Source organism: Protomyctophum parallelum, assembly GCF_964188405.1.
Source record: "Protomyctophum parallelum genome assembly, chromosome: 1".
Classification (NCBI taxonomy): Eukaryota; Metazoa; Chordata; class Actinopteri; order Myctophiformes; family Myctophidae; genus Protomyctophum; species Protomyctophum parallelum.
This window is the reverse complement of record NC_139697.1, coordinates 7,989,864-8,006,951: the sequence shown is the minus strand read 5'-3', so window position 1 is coordinate 8,006,951 and position 17,088 is coordinate 7,989,864. Positions and strand designations below refer to the sequence as shown.

Sequence of the window (17,088 nt, the reverse complement as noted above, 5' to 3'; positions counted from 1 at the left end):
TGTTATTGTCATTTTGAGTTGTGTCCGTTGACAGCAGTTGGTAATGCATGCTGTTTAATACTGCATGATCAAAGTAAAGGACAAGAACTTTGGTAGAGGTTTGGGTTGTGTAACTCCAAAGGTGGACAAGAAATCAAAAGTATTTGCTCCATTGATTAGAAATGTATAACTCAAAATATGTCTTACATTGTACTGTGAAACAGCCCTCAAAGTCACTCTTTTAACCCTGTAGTGTAAACAAACAATCACAAGCAATGTCGCATTGAATAGGTCAATGAGTTAACATTCTCGCTGGGAGTTTTTACAGAAGTTGAATGAATACTTAATAATGTGTTATTATTTCCACTCCACTTATTTTTACTTTCTTCGCAGGTTTATAGACCTTTTGACTAATAAACATGTCCTAGTCATCGCCAGCCACCTGTTACTCACTGTGTGACAATGTTCCTGTTGTGTTGGGCCTCTGTAAACATTCCTCTGCAGCTAGTGCACGCAAGGCATGTCTGCAGGATGCTCAAGGTTTACCTGTGTCATTTGCATAGTTGGTATATGATCACCACACCTCAAACGGACTGCTTTAAGTACACTTCTTGCAGCATGTGGGCCACAAGTAAACTTTAGCTATTGTGGGCTAGCTAGGGTCTCTATTTCTCCCTGTTTTTGTCGTTTACTTTAAAGTTAAAACTGCTCATCCAAATGAAAATATGCTCAAAGATTGTAGGCCAAACCCATTGAGAAACGGGCAACAACAATGTCTCTGACCCCATCCATGTCATGTCCTGAACAGTGAATGCAAATTGCTACCATCCAACCAGAGTTCCACAGTTACCGGTATGTAGGGTTAGACTGAAGCATTTGCCCCCAGTCAATCCTAAAATGAAATACATAGAGCTTAATCTCAGACAAAATTTACAATGAAGGCCCTTGAATATTGTCTCATGTGGTTGTATGTTGTGTTAAATGTATACATCATTGTTTCGTGTTTAATTATGTTTCTGTCATGTTGCAAATGGTGCTGCTGCGATACAATACAATACAATTTCAGCAACAGTAAAGTAGAAATCATTCAATACATCTCTCTCTCTCTTTCTTGTTGTAGGTTTCTGACAGCCTCAGCTGTTTCCAGGCCAGCTCTATACGTCCCTGCGTCAATGATCCAGCAGGATATACCTGACCCTGAATCTGCCAATGAGATGAATTCAGGCTACAGTACCCTGAGCACCGTCTTAACGCTAAAGCCCCCGTCTCCCCCACATGAGGGCAGGGATGAATCCAAGCAGCGCTTTCGCAAAGTGTCCCTTGTCAACAGTGATGCCGATAACTGCCCTGATACGGTGGACCACTGTGGAACGAGCACCACTGCAGTCGAGTTCAATGGGATCGATACGGCCTCATCGGAACCTGAGTATAAGTGGAGAAACTGCTTTGAAGGGGTTGTACAGTATAAACCTGACCCAACACTGGAGTCGTCTCTTTCAGACTGTCTGGATTCCAGTGTGACAAACACCTCCCCTCGATCCTCCTCCCCCTTCCCCGAGGCTCCAGTGTCCCCTCTATCCTCCTCCCCCCTCCCCGAGGCTCCAGTGTACATACGACACCTCACCACCTCCTCCTCCTCCTCCACCCTTTGCCCAGAGACACCCAGTTCCCCCAGCCAAATGCTGAGTGACAGGAGCAATGTTTTTCTGAGCTGTGAGAGCTCCGATGTAGGAGAGGCAGCAAGAGGAGTGGGAGGAGAGGCCGAGTGGAGGGGGAGTGTCGTCAGGAGCTGGGAGGAGCCTGCTGCACCTGCAGGTGATAGAGAGAGAGAGGCCGTGCCAGAGAAGATAAAGTCTAGCTGGGAGTCGCAGCCGCTTTCGCTCTCCGGTTTCCCTCTGTCGCTTCAAACCAGTGGCAACAACACAGACGCAGCAGCAGACAGCAGCAACGACGACGACAACACTGTTTTCTCTGGAGTGTTCCAGGCCACGCGTGTGGAGCTGGGCCCCGACCCCCTCGCCTCCCCGGACCTAGATTCCCCCTGCCAAAGTGAAATGGACAGCCTTGTGGACACCTTGAGGAGCATGCAGGGACCCACCCAGAGAGTACGGGGTATGCGTGGGGTACCACAGGCCCTTTTCAACTCCCTGCCCCCTATTGTGGAGGACACCCCCAGCCATGGCGGCGCGGACAAATCACCCCACTCTCTCAAGTCCCCTCCGGCTCCAGGGGCCCCGGCAGAGGCCTCCAACATGGGGTTCAGATGGACTCCGAAGGAGTCACTTAGCCCTATGGAAATGATGAAGCTGAAACAGCAGGTAAGGCATGTGTACACACAGATAATGCAAATGTTTTTTTTATTTATATTTGCTTAACTGCAGGGAACGGTATACGTTGACATTATGTGGAATATCTTTGATAATAAAAGCTAAAAAGAAAGTATAAAGGCATTGTGCACATGGTGTGCAGACCTTACAAAGTACATGTTGTTAGAATTTAATTATAATATAAAAAATATAAGAATAATGCTTGGAATAACAATTCACAATAGTGATTGCGTGTTACTATACTAGTGCTTTTGCTCATAGTTGCAGGAGCAGTTTGGGAGCAGAGGCCAGACCCTCCCCCCCAGAGCATCTACTGCTAACAGCATTGTAATGAGGCAATCCTCAGAGACTGAAACGCTTCTGAACGGGAACAGCGGTTTTCAGATGCCCAACACTGGCTCCCGTCTGGACAACAGTGTCCTCTTCTCCAGCTACCGGTCAGCATCTGTTGATCAGCCCCTGGAAAATGGCAAGGCAAACTCCCAGGCCCATCGGTCGCTCTTCCGTACCGCTTCGCTACCGGAAACGGGCTTAACAAATGACCGCATAAGCACGGGACCGAGGGAGCTCGGCGGCGGACGCAGCACTGGAAATGATCAGATGCCATCCCGCTACGAGCGCTTCTCCTTCCTCCTGAACAACTCTGGTGGTTCCTTGACCGGTGCTGATGATCCCAACACTCGTATGAGCAGACCCTTGCATCTCAATCTGGGCTCGCCCAATTCCAGCAACAGCCCTGCACCGTACAGTCCCACCGGCTCCATTGAGCACCACAGGCACTTCAGTTCCCCCGACTCCCCCCTCTCTAAGTTTGGCCAGACCCAGGGGATGGGCATGGGGTTGGGGATGGGTGTCGGTGCTGGAGCAGTGAGCACACAGGTCCTACAGAGGAGCTTCAGCAGCGAGGGGAACTTCAGTGCAGAGGGGAACTTCAGTAACGAGGGGTTCCAGGGGAACTTCACTAACGAGGGGTTCCAGGGGAACTTCAGTAACGAGGGGTTCCAGGGAAACTTCAGTAACGAGGGGTTCCAGGGGACCTTCAGTAACGAGGGGTTCCATGACTTCCATCAGACCCCACTCTTCAACAGTAACGAGGGGTTCCATCAGACCCCGCTCTTCAATAGTGTTCACGGTGGTCACTTCCAGAAACCAGAGCCTGAACCAGAGAAAGTTGTGGTGCCCAAATACAGAGCCTTCCCTGATGCTTATGTGAGTATAACTGCAGAACCTTTACATTTATTTTATTTTTTTCTCCATACAGTATAAGACATTGTGGATAGGTCTCAGAAGGTGTTTCAGCTTGAGCAGGCCCCAGAGGAGGAGAGAGAGCAACCTGTGAATAATTCATTTTGGATCAGGTCCCATGCAAAGATAGGTGCAAAGGTTCAGGAGGTAGCTGATGACGTGTGTGGAAATTATGTGTTGCAGGTATACACACAAGAGTATGACTTAAGTTTCCAATTACACTTTTAATATACTATTTTCAATGTATTTACATTAAGAAATGTCCAGCTTTGACAAAACAAAATCCTTGCAGTGACTGGGATGACTTGAAATGGTATCCTGGTCTACAGTGACAAAACACAATGGATTCTACTCCATATATATCTCACAAACCTGTACACATTGTTGAAGTTTCCTCTTATGTAGCCCAAGCTCAACACTACCCAACACTGACCCCCCGCCCCATGTAAACTTTGCATTGGAGAGAAAGATGACTTCATACTATTGTGTGTCTCTGTGCACGTTTGTGGCCTGTGCTCATGTATGCTTGCAGGTGTAGTTAGCAAACTGTTGTGTGCATGTACTCATACTCATGTATGTTCATGAGTATGTGTGCATATGTTTATTGCATGTATGCGTGCTAGTAGGGACTCGGCAGGATCTGTAAAAAATGTAGTTTTCTGCAGTAATGGCAACTCGGATAAGAAATATAATACACATACATGGCAGCTCAATAATTCTCAAACTTCTCGCCATTTGGTGAATTTGTGATATGCCTTTAATCGATGCGAAGAAAAGTTATTGACTCTTTTAATGCAGTACAGTTATGTTCCCTACATATCAGCGTGGCCATACTCCTGCCCTTGTTGTACTGTAACACTTGATCTTTTTGTAAAAGATGTACAGTATGTTGGTCTGATCACGCGTCGTTCTGATTCTATGGCCCATTTTACTGCCAGGTACTGTAGTTCTGACTCTTAGCGCATTTTGGGCGGGAACCCCTTTTGGTGTTTTCAAGCATTATGTTATACTTTAGCTATTGAAAAATAGCAGATCTACAAGATCTGTTATTTTTGAAAAATGTGGCGCAAATCTTTGAATATATTATTCTTTCAAAGTGAATGTTTTTAACTCGGGTCTAAATGGGTTAGAGTGACAGTGTAGTAGCTGTTCCCCTACCCAGTTCTATTGAGGCCTCCCCTCCTTGTGTACAGTACATGGCCAATGGTCTCTATATTTCATTCTAAGCTCTGTTGCTCCAGTAAAAACCAGAAGACCTCAGCCCAAAGGTCACCTGTGCCCTTAGGCGGCAGTGCAGGAAATCTGAACTTTAATGGAAGAAAGCTACAGAGACTGCTTACATACCAGCTCTGAGGGCCAAATATTCTAGTATATCCTATCAATAATAAATAGCTGACAGGGGTACCTGGTGGCTCAGTGCACACACACTATATGCGCTGGCGACCTGGGTTCAAATCCAACCCCAGTCTTGTCTCTCATGAGTCATTCGTTTTTAAGTTGCTCGATTCAGTATATTTAGATATTTAATTTTATCAGACATGCCCCCTTCCTACTGTCCACCTATACAAACCCATTGTAACTCCATTTTAACCACGATCGATGCATTACATTTTGAAAGTTGTCTTAGAAATTTGACAAACAAATCAACTCTGTTGTGGGTGGAAGCTTCATCTAGCTTAGATTCAACCATTGCTACATTTAAATTGTTAAATTTAAGTTAAAAATGTCATAGTCTTATCTAAGGATCCTAGCATGCCTTAATTTCCCTCTGTGTCTTCTGCAGTTAGTTCACAATGCAGCTGCTAAGGCTTTATTTTAGTACTTTTTCTTTACTGAAGTGATTCATTGTACAGCACTTTGGACAACTGCTTTTTTTTTTTTTTTTTTTTTTTTTTTTTAGTTTTTTTTGTAAAATTAACATCTCAATTCTCAACTACCTTCTGAGAACCAGAAGTCATTACTTAGTCAGTTCGTTTTCATGCCCTAATAATCTCATACAAAAACGACTAATGACTATTCCAGGCTGTCAGAGCAGTTTTCACTGACAGCCACAAGACATGCAGGTGTGCCTTAGGGGAGATAGGTGGAGAAGTTATGACATGTAATGAGGCCAGATCTCTATGTACTTTTTGTAAAGCAAGGAACATTAAATGTTCCCTCCTAAAACAGTCTCATGTAAAAGCATTATCTAGCAAGATTTAATTCAACACACACAGCGGGAATAATCGATAAATAAAGTCTAATTTAAAGTCATAAATTGATAATTGATTGACAGCACAGAAAACTACCCAATGATAGAACCGCAGAATGTCCGATTAATTATTAACTGTTACGTTTAATTGTTTAATTTCTTAACGGCGATTAATCGATTAACATCCCTAATTCATGTATATTCTTGCGCACATGTGGGAAAACGTGTGTCCACTATTGAAACTGGTAAAATACACATCGGTCGCAGTCTGGCAAAGTTGGCCCAGATACAGTAGCAACTCAATTCAGGTCACAGCACATAGAAGCTAGACCTGGGCTCATATTACTGACTGCGACTCATTGACCCCGACTGTTGTAAAATACTCTGTGTTCAATTTACTCTATGAGAGTGTACAAAATGTATTGAATCAACCCTCTTATGGCTCCATTTACTTACATTTGTACACTCGCTGAGTTAAACAAACACTGTAGATTTTACAGTGTAGGAACCTCTACATGAGTCAGGACCCCTGCAAAGCAAGCCGATATACTATGCTCTATTCTGTGGCCAGTATCTTTCAGTCTGGGCTAGATTGTTTTCTTCCTCACTGTAAATTGTACAATGAGGAATTGTATTGTTTGTGAGGCCAACAAATTTCCTGAGTATTTATGTTTAATTGACTCACTCCATTCACCTAGTGCTCCACAGAAGCATCTTCCAGCTTTAGCTCACAAGAGGTTGCGATCCATACATAAAATTGATTCTCATGACGTGAAACTGGTTAGAGTGGGTTATGCCACCGATGTAAGAGAAAAATGGCCGTGGAGTGAATATGGCCAAGTCCCCCAAGAAGGTGATCAGGACTGTGAGAATTGCGCTCCAACGTCAGGGCGCCTGTTCAGCAGGAATAACCGGGAAATCCGAACTAGGTCTTACTTCTTACCGTTACTTACCGCTGTAATTGTAGGTCTTGAACCATTGCACATAATTATGCACATGATTAGAAGGTCAGATGGACTTGGATGTCTAAAATATAAATGGTCATTGTTGTAGCTTTAGTAAGCATAACATAAATATTTAAACTTACATTGACTGTTAAATGGGTGGTAAAATGGTGTTGTGTTGAAAAGCTTTTAACAATAAGTAGGGGAAAAGACTGCATTGCAATGCTATATCATCATTTGGAACAGTACATTCAGACCTACAGTATAGCCATGGCATCAGAACAGTTTACCACAGTTTAAGCGGCCATATGCTGTTTGCAGCATTCTGAACTGTTGACGTCTTACCTCTACGATATTATTAAGTATATTGACTTTGTTATCACAATAGTCTAAGCTGGGTTAACTTTTATTGCTTTATCCTTCCACTTTGTCAGCAGAGTGGAAAGAAATTAGTTGGAGATGGAGAATTAGTTTTCAGATATGAGAGATGGAGGCACTACATTTTGGAATGAGATGCAACAGAATTTGGCCATGCGTGACTGCGTGTGTGCACGGCTGCACGCCTACACTCTGTTGTATACTCAATGGGACTTTACAGTACATTGCACCTCCTCTTCCCAAACTATTAGGATGCAGATTAGCGCCTCAAACTAAAACCCTGCTGGCAAGCATTAGGAATCTATAAATCACCGCTTGACACATTTCTTCTCCTCTGTTATTTTCAAAGTTTCTGTTGAGCTGCTGGCCCATCCCAGCTATCTGTCTGGTCCTGCAGAGACAGAGAGAGAGACACACCCCACCTTTTGTATTTATCTACACATCCCTCCTCCTCTTCGTTTGATATTTGACGAAAACAACATCGATTGGGCGAATCGTGGGGAGAGGTTGAGGAGGTAATGATAATAAGAGAGCATGAAGAAAGGGATTAACTCTTCCTTTCTCTGCCCCAGTGCCCAATACAAGAGAGTCTCACTTTGGATCTCCCATCTGTCACCACATGTCGGCGCATATTTTTGAATTGGTGATTTGCTGAGACTGCATGTTCTCTAACCGCATGCATGAACAGCCCTAAGAAGTGGCCAGCTGCAGCCTGTAGGGAGGGAAGAGTGTACACTACAGTACAGTGTGTGTGTGTGTGAGCTTGCATGCATCTGAGCTTGCATGCATCTGAGCCTGTGTGCGTATGGCCGCATGCATGAGCTTTAATTGAATTCAACAGTTGTTTTCCATTAGAAATGAGTGGATGGATGGATGGATGGATAGATTGGTTTGGTGAAGCAGGGCGATGGTGTTACTAGTTACAAGAGTGAGAGAGGAAACGGGTATTCGGTTAAGAAAGGTAATGAGCATGACAGTGCTTGAAGTAGAGAAATCAAATGATACAGAGAAAGTAAATTGTGTAGCTCATGGCTGAAAGATAAAAGCTGCTAATTCATACTTTGTGTGTCCCCCTGGGCAAAATAATATATATTTTGACTTTAGGCTAAATGTAAATTAGCCTAAAGATATATTAGAGAAAATATTTCTTTTTTCCACAACTGTTCAACATTTGGTTTTCCTTTCCTTTAATGCTATTGTGTATAACATTGTTATATACTTCTAATTTTAATAATAACCAGTAAGACCCCTGACGGCGAGAAGCGACCTCACCCTAGGTGACAGCAGACTGCTGGGCGAGTGCTGGCGCTTTGGCGTGGGGGGGGCAGATCAACATATTGAATTAATGACATACTGGCAATATATGGAGCGTGTCTTGAGTGTACAGGGTTTGATGTGATCAGATCAACATATGGAATGTCAGAACAGGTCAGCTCCATATATGGAGATCTAAGCGTGGCAGCAGGGGCAGTGTCTTGAGTGTACAGGGTTTGATGAGGGCCCAGTTAGGGCTGGGCCTTAATTTTCAGGCCTGATGAGATCTCTAGTGTGGCAGTGGGGGCAGTGTCTTGAGTGTACAGGGTTTGATGAGGACCCAGGTAGGGCCCGGCCTTAATTTTCGGGCCTGTTGAGAACTGTTGAGAACTTTACAAAGTGCTTACAAAGTGCTGGAAAGAGTATCTGCTCGTTGTATTTGTCTATTCTCGGTAACTTATCTTTCATGACCCACTGTCTGAAATAACACGCATCCAAGCAACAGTGTTTTTTCTAAATGCGGTCTTCTCTGTCAGCGTCTAATGGTCTAGATGTACAGTAATTTAAACCTCAGCACTTAAGATATGAACATTAAATTTAAAAGATTATACTGTATGAAACTGGATTCTCAGTTCACTTGTAAGGACACATACCTTTTGGTGTTTTGCTTTCACTCACAGCCACTCTAATTATATTTATTACAACAATACACTGGATTCAAGTTATATTCAGGCTGGCCTCCCAGACACACAAATCACACCCGTCAATGGCATCTTGGCAGGAGCTTGAGATTGTACAGACAAATACCTATATAACCCTCGCCTAATCCAACTAGGCACAGAGGTCAACAAGACATATACCATAGAGACAAGAAGAAAACAAAGAAACCAACTAGTAATGTTGCAATCATCAGTGAGGACTGACGACTACCCTGTCAGGATGCCTCTATTGTTTTTTTAACAGCTCGAATCAGGTTCTGCTGCCACAAACAAATGACAGGTAGCCATAAAGGATGCTCAGCACTCAGTAATGTTGTCTCAGACCATGCAATAGGGTCATTGTTTAGTATTGGCAGTATTATCCGTGGTTAAGTGAGAAAGAAAAGCTGCATCCACCCAAATAAGTCAAGTAGTAAGATCAACAATGTGTAACAATGTGTTGTAATAGTATATATGGTATATATGATACATGGCCTATAGCTATGCAGCTCCATTGTGCGGGTATGCTGTTTTTGACATGCTACACTATGTGTTGTTATAATAGCACATCTTAGTAACCTGGATAGAGAGAGACTTTGATATTCATGGGATTGTTTTGAGTGGATGACTTGAAAATGAACGAGAATAAAAGAGTCTCTTATGTACTCGTACACAAGATGTAACTCTTTATTAATTAATTAATTGGACCCATGAACCCTTAAAATAGACCCATGCACCCTTGCAGACATGCAAGCCAGTCAATTGTACTGCTATATAAAGCAGTACTACTCTACTCAGTCTACTCTATAAAGGCACAGGAGGTCTATTGAACCGCTCATCTCATTTTCCCAAAGAATGTGAAAAGGTGTTGTGTTGCTGTTTAGAAAGGTCAAGATGCAACACTATTTTCTCAGTGAGCTGTAGTAATATCTTCCCACGTCGGCTCTCAGGAGTGTCTTGGCAAACTTTGAAAATAAACAGCCACGCATTTTCAAATATGTGACGCTGTGATGTTGATAAAAGAAAGACCCTTTTGAAGTACTAGATCTCTTTCAGGGTGTATGGAAAGATGATATGGACGATAACCCGTTTACTAAAGAGATCGGAGTCCGGCTGATATCTGAGACCGATGAAACACACAGTCTGGTTTAAATCAGTACACTGATGACAGGGTGCGGGCACATTCCAACTCTCACAGGCAAACATCCAGAAATCCTAACACACACACACGCACACACACACACACGCACACGCACAGTGACAGTAGATTGGCTCGATATATTTGTCAAACTTCAACCACATACCATAGCACAATGGTCTAATCATTGCACCAACCTCAAGGATGAGCACACAGAAAGCCTGCTGACCTTTCCTGCTGTGCAACTCGGCTGACCTTCTGTAACATACTTATTATATGATGAAACAGTGACATAATAACACGCGTGCATCAGCAGCAGCACACTATTAACCACTTAAAAAAGTTAATATAGGTAGACGAGGAAATGAGCAAAAATTACAGGTCTCCAAACTCACTATGTGTTATGAGCTTGTAGATTGGCTATTTTTGCAGTGCGACACAGTATGAAACGGGGTTTAAGTTTAACAGGTTGAGCAGGTACGAGAAGCCATTGCTTCTGTTTAAAGTGATCTCTGTTCGGTTCAAAATGGACGCTTTTCTCTCTCCTCCCCTCCCTGGCGTCTCCAGAACCCGTTGAGCAGCGTGACTTAATCCAATGTTCAGACTGTTAGTGATTCCCTGTCATCTTCATTCACACCTTCCTAAATAAGTTGTATTCGGATGAGATAAATGTAATATTTCTTTCAACAATGTATTTATTTTCCTTTTTCCACACAAATGACAATACAAATATACAAAGAAACAACAATGAACATTACAAGACAATTACTGATATAAAGAAAGCAAAACAACAATAACCAAAAAAACAAAACAAAAAAACAACAGCACTAAGATAAATGTAATATTGTTTTTTTTCGATTTAGTGAAGTAAGGTGTCTTGATCCCAAAGCTGCGTATATTTTAGTTTCTCTTGTTTGATAATTATTTATCGTTCACAACGTTTTGCTTTTTGCTTCACTTCACTTTTTTATTTTCTAGAATAATTTTTTCTAGAAAATGAAAGATTTACCACTTGCTTAGTTTGGTGACATTTTCTTTTCTGTGTGTGTTTAGCTCACCAAGGAGAAGGAACATGGAAAACTCAACCCTCGCCCTGGAAAGGTGAGTCTACATCCAACAACACTTTTCACTGAACCTCACACATGTTACAATTATGGTCTGAATTTCTATAGAGCCTTTATCCAACGCGTGTACGTTCAATGCATCACTGACACTCGCACACAAACCTCATCAATAAGAGCAGTGCGACATTCAATGTCTTGCTCAAGAGCACTTGTGTGTGTGCTCAAGAGCTCAAGAGCTCAAGAGCACACACAAGTCAGGAAGAGACAGGTCAAAGTGGGAAGCTCCCCGTTCTCTGCCTCTTGAGCCACAGCCGCTACATTGCAGATGACCCAAAGGAAAGACAGGAAAAAAGGCTCCAAAACAGAATTGACTTAATTATGTAAATTATGTAAAAAACGATTTAAGAGCTGTTCCTCCATTTGCACTAAGAGAGTGACTTTGTGGACACATGGATGATTTGCCATATGCGCATATTTAGTTTAGTTTAAGCTATTACTACAGATTTCTAGATTGTTCTAGGCTACAGTCTCTCAAATGTGCCTTAAATGAACTTGGACAGCTTTCAAAAGTGTCACCTGGTAGCAAAGCACAAACCTCATCAATAAGAGCAGTGCGACATTCAATGTCTTGCTCAAGAGCACTTGTGTGTGTGCTCAAGAGCTCAAGAGCACACACAAGTCAGGAAGAGACGGGTCAAACTGGCTAGGCTACAGTCTCTCAAATGTGCCTTAAATGAACTTGGACAGCTTTCAAAAGTGTCACCTGGTAGCAAGGCAGACTTTTCTCTTTCTGACTTTTCTCTGAGTTGTGGGAGTAGGGTTTCATCAAATACTGTAAGTGTGTGCATCATAATAATAGGAAAACTCTTTGCGTTTACTCAAGAACTATAAGGCTAATTAGCCCAATATTGTAGCGAATATGAATGGGATGCACATATGTCACTTGCATGCATGATTTCCTTCAGCTTACGTCATCAGCCTTTGTTTTGTTTTGTTACTGTTAGATTTATTTATTTATAAATATATAAATATAATATTTGCTCAATTGCAAGAACTGTGCTTGCTTGTATAATATCCATGACCCATACGAGTTCTGGTCCCTGTTTATTAATGATCATCAGTTGGGTTCCCGGATCTGTTTATCATGTGTAATAACCCGAGCTAATAGACACCCATGTTACCAGGACAGCCCATTTCAAGGATGATGTAGTAGGCTAGCGCGTACCGCACATTAAAGCTGGTTAAGTTGTGGGGTTCACTGCACATGCACGTATCTGCAAACACGCACGTGATGTTTATTATATCATATGGTAAATTAATTTATCATCATCTGGCCAGAAGAAAAATCTTGCGGCCAAATAATTGCCTAGCGGAAACAGTGCTGGTAACTCAATCTGATCATTTGGATGTTACCTGACACATGACAACATGAAACCAAATCTTGATGGGGACTGTTATGTCAAACCTCCTTCCATCCAATGTATTATCTCTCTACACTGCAGCACTGGATCTCAAGGGTTCTTAAGGGGATACCAGGTGGTCACCAGCTAAATGGATGATAGTTAGGAACCAAATGGACCCTTACAGCTCTATAACTCATACATGGAAGCAAATTGACACATAGACAATTAGACATACAGTGTAGTGTAATGTAATGTACCGGTATAGACTATTGGAGTCTGAGTTAAAATAATCAATTCTGAGGCATAATGCATAGCAAATTGAGGATCATTTACAATTTAGGCATTTGGAGACGCTCTTAATCCACATACATTAGGCAAGCACAAAAAAGCATGGCAATACATCACAATCACATACATAAAAAGTAGTATTCAAGAAACATGCGTAAGCTAAGAAAGTAACAGTGGTATCTCTATATAATGAAACTATACATATAAACTATACATACATACTTATATACTATAAAGTGCTATGACTACATACAATACAATGCAATTCTAGTGCTGTCTACATCACTACAAAAGTGCTATCTAAGGGGCATGAGAATCAATGTTCTAAATGACTGCTCTGTTAATTTCTTGTTTTTTGCCACCTCTGAGTCTGTAGTGGCAGGCGGGGCGTTACCATGTCTATGCTCGGACGTAGAAAAGATATATACGCCTTTGCAACTAGTGCCTTGAGCTACAGTAGCGGGAAAAAAATCCTTTGGGTCCAATTGAGATAGCAAATTGTCTGCCACTTTCATACTATCATACTACATACATTGTTGCCGACATTATGCCAACAGTAAATTCCTTCCAAGATCAACACTTATACTTTAGCTAGTTTTGGTGCTTGACAATAAACAACCATTTCTAAGCTGACAACACGTTGCCACATTGCAACTTGTTGGTCTGCCATTATGTTCACCTATGACTTGCCCAGACTAGGCACACTATTTCTAACCTATTTGTCACCAACACCTTTGTTTGCGTGGAGTGAAAGACAAATGCTTGGGGTGATGATGTGGGGTTTGTGGATTTTTTAAGCTGGTTTGACGGAGATCCTGTGTTGAGTGTTGACATGGGACTTTACTGCATACCCTCTAGGCCAGGGGTAACCAACCAGGGGTTCGTTAGCTACCAGTAGCTCACACAAGCCATTCAAGTAGATCCCGGAGTGAGCGGGTGTCTGATAGCCATCACTACCAATACACAGAATGTGTATTTAGAATAGCTTATTTAGGCATTGATTATATATTGTATTTATTCTTATTTAAACTATAGTCTTTGTGTGGATGTGTGCACATGCATTGAGCCTGTCGGAAATTGCAAAAAACAAGTGTTTTGTAACTTTTGTTACATATTTTAGTGGTAGATCATGGCTTACAATTGGGAATAAAATGGGCTCTTGACTTGGGCTTGAAAAGGTTGGTTACCACTGCTCGAGGCTGACTGTTTGATGTCAGATTCACGTCAGTCAGTGTCAGGGTACTGGGTGGGAGGGGCTGTGTGTGTGTGTAGTTTTCAACCCCTTATTATGTATACTATATAATTGTGTTGGTTTCGGGGATTACATTTGACGTCGGCTTGCGTAGGCAAATTTGCATGTCTGTGTTTGGCAAATTCCGGTACATCCCTGAGGGACAGAAGTGTCGTAATTGGCTAGAAGCAGAACATTTATCCCATAGCCCAGAGGGATGATTGCGCTGCGATTATAAATTCAAACTAAATCATTGTTGATCGACTGAAAAGATATTTTGAGAATTGAGGTCCTTGACTTTGAATTTGCAAGTGTGACCCTGATCAACCTATTTTTGAACTGGTGAAGGTGAAGATAATTACAGAGGAATGTCAGCTGTGACTGGCATACAATGCCTGTTCATTTACCTGTGAGAACATGGACAGACCGTTTGTTTTAAAGGTCAGGCCTGCTTCTGCATGCAACGAAGCATCTATGAAGGTTAAGAGGATGGATGAACAATGGTCCCTCCCCTGGGTGTCATTTTCCATGCCTCAGTGTAATACGTTCAAGATTTAGATTACGTGGGTGGCACTGACTGTACTCAAATCCAGACATGACTTTCACTTAATATCCCTGCAGGTATTGGCAGGAGTTGGCATTTAGGTCCGGTATCTCCCCGTAGAGTACTCTTCCATGCCTCAGGGTCCTTCACATGAATTAAGTTACTTTTGATTACAGTAGTTCCACACCTTTTAGAATTATTATGAAAGGATAGCCGTGACCTGATGCTGACTGGGATTTCCTCCATTATTACCTCCAGATCCAACTATTGACCTTATGCACACCACTGCCATCTTGCCAGCAAGGTGCAACTTCCCATTAAAACCGAAAAGTCCTATCTAATTGTATTAAACAACATCAAACTCACCAACATTGTAGCTGTACGGAAAGCTTGAATTATCCTCTTTCAATCTGTAACGTTTTTTTTTTTTTTCATAAAAATTCACCGTAGACATGTTATGAGCTACTTCCTGTCAAGACATTCTGTTCAGATTATTTTTTTCCTAAGTGTCAGAGTTTGAAATCACTCAACAGCCCTGCGTGTACCACCTGTTTAGAATTTGCACATAATTGAATGGTTCTTCCGATAGGTTTGGGAGGATATGGGGTCCATTCTTTCAATTCATTCAGAATTTGAATCCGTCTCTGCTTGGGGATGAGTGAGGTCTGCTGGACTTTTGTTTTAAAAGTAGTTTATACTGTGATTGGATTGTATGGATTGTATTGTATTGGATTATGGATGTATCATGTACCTATGTTTTTTTTTAATATATATATATATATATAGGATGTTGTGTACTGTTGTTTTGTCTGTTTTTGTCTGCCTTTTATTTTTCAACTTTTACTGATCTTGTATTTAAGGTTTGTGTGTCTTGTTTTCTGTTTCAATTCAATGTTTTTACTCTTTTATGTCATACTTGTGGGGTTTATTTAAGAGAAGCTGTTAATGTTAATTATTCTTTTTCAAACTCTATTTCAATAATGCTTCTGTGAAAAAAACCAATAAACAAAGTAAAAAAAAAGAAAGAAATTGCACATAATGCAGGAGGCACCAGGAGGTTGCTTTACTAAAAACGAGTGCTTCCACACTCCAATACTTAGAAATGTTTTTACAGTCTACAGTGGATTTTTATTAAATAAACATTTTGCAGATAGAGGATAATTCAAACGTTTCGCACAGCTGCAATGTTGATGAGTTTGACGTTGTTTAACGTTGTTATCAAATAGGACTTTTCTGTTTAGATCATCAATGGGAAATTGCATCTAGTTGCCATCTTGCTGGCAAGATGGCCGCAGTCTGCATAAGTTCAATTCCTCCCGTTACCAATGTTGGGAATCTTAACCACTCGAACACTATTATTCTCAGTAAAATTATAAAGTATTTGGACACCTTTTTTTTTGGTTTACACCACATTTCTTTGATAAGAATCTGCCTTTTTTAGCAACTGTTTCCCCAGAACAGGCATATACTGGGATTCAAGTGGTTGTACAGCACAGGCCCGAGTGCTGGCGTAGCCGTCTGGGCACCTGGTGCTAATGCCGCCTGACAGCGGGTCGCGTGTTCGATTCCCGATGACCTTTGCTGTGTGTCACTCCCCATCTCTCTCTCTCAACATTTAGGCCCTCACTTATCAATCGAGTGTAAAATCTGCCACAGATTTGAGTGCAGGTTTCATAGTACACCCACATTGCCACGGCAAACAGCTGATCCTTCCTTAATTTCATTCCGACGTTAATAAATGTGATGGCTGAAATCTATCTGGCACGCCCTATGAAATCAAGCCTCGCCCTCGTTTTTGCGACGTGAACGTTCTGCAATACGACCAAACAACGCATGGTAACTTAGTTACACAATGGAAAAAGCTAATAAAAAAGTTTCCCCTTGCTGCCCGCCTCACCCCCCTCTCATACACACACACACACACAGGCGCACGCACGCACACCCAACTTGCAAGCCCAACTGGTGTGTTATTGTATCTTAAATATATAAAGAACGAACACCTGCATGAATTAAATAAAGGCCTACCCTGTCTGTTTCTCCTCTCATCTCGCTTGCCTTTCTGGTTAGTAAACCACAGCATGCAAGCCACCTTTGTTTTAAATGGTCCCCCAAACCGTCCACACTTCACACCTAACGGCCAGGGATGCCCAATTTGCCCAGTCAATCATTTGATCCACGCTACGCGCCTGCTGTGTGTTGTTAGTTGTAGGCTACTGTTGTAGCCTAAATTATTAAAGTCTTCATTCATTTAATATACAACAAAATATATTAGTGAACGAAAACCTGAACCTTTGAACCATATGAATTAAATAACAATTAAATAGGCGCGCGCACACACGCTGCTGTTTTAGGTGCATCTCCTCCCTCCTGTCCTGTCTGTCTCTAAACCGTGACCATGCACGTT

General features: G+C 42.0%; 1 protein-coding gene across 1 annotated transcript in view; it reads left to right on the top strand.

Moving 5' to 3' along the window:
* The window catches only part of crybg2 (crystallin beta-gamma domain containing 2), a 65,542-nt gene that overhangs the window by 33,116 nt on the left and 15,338 nt on the right, over positions 1–17,088 (top strand). Inside the window, exons 5-7 of the mRNA XM_083788712.1 lie at positions 1,100–2,297; positions 2,568–3,515; positions 11,208–11,255. Of these exons, the coding sequence (XP_083644838.1) occupies positions 1,100–2,297; positions 2,568–3,515; positions 11,208–11,255 (2,194 nt within the window). The remainder of the gene's footprint in view (positions 1–1,099; positions 2,298–2,567; positions 3,516–11,207; positions 11,256–17,088) is intronic.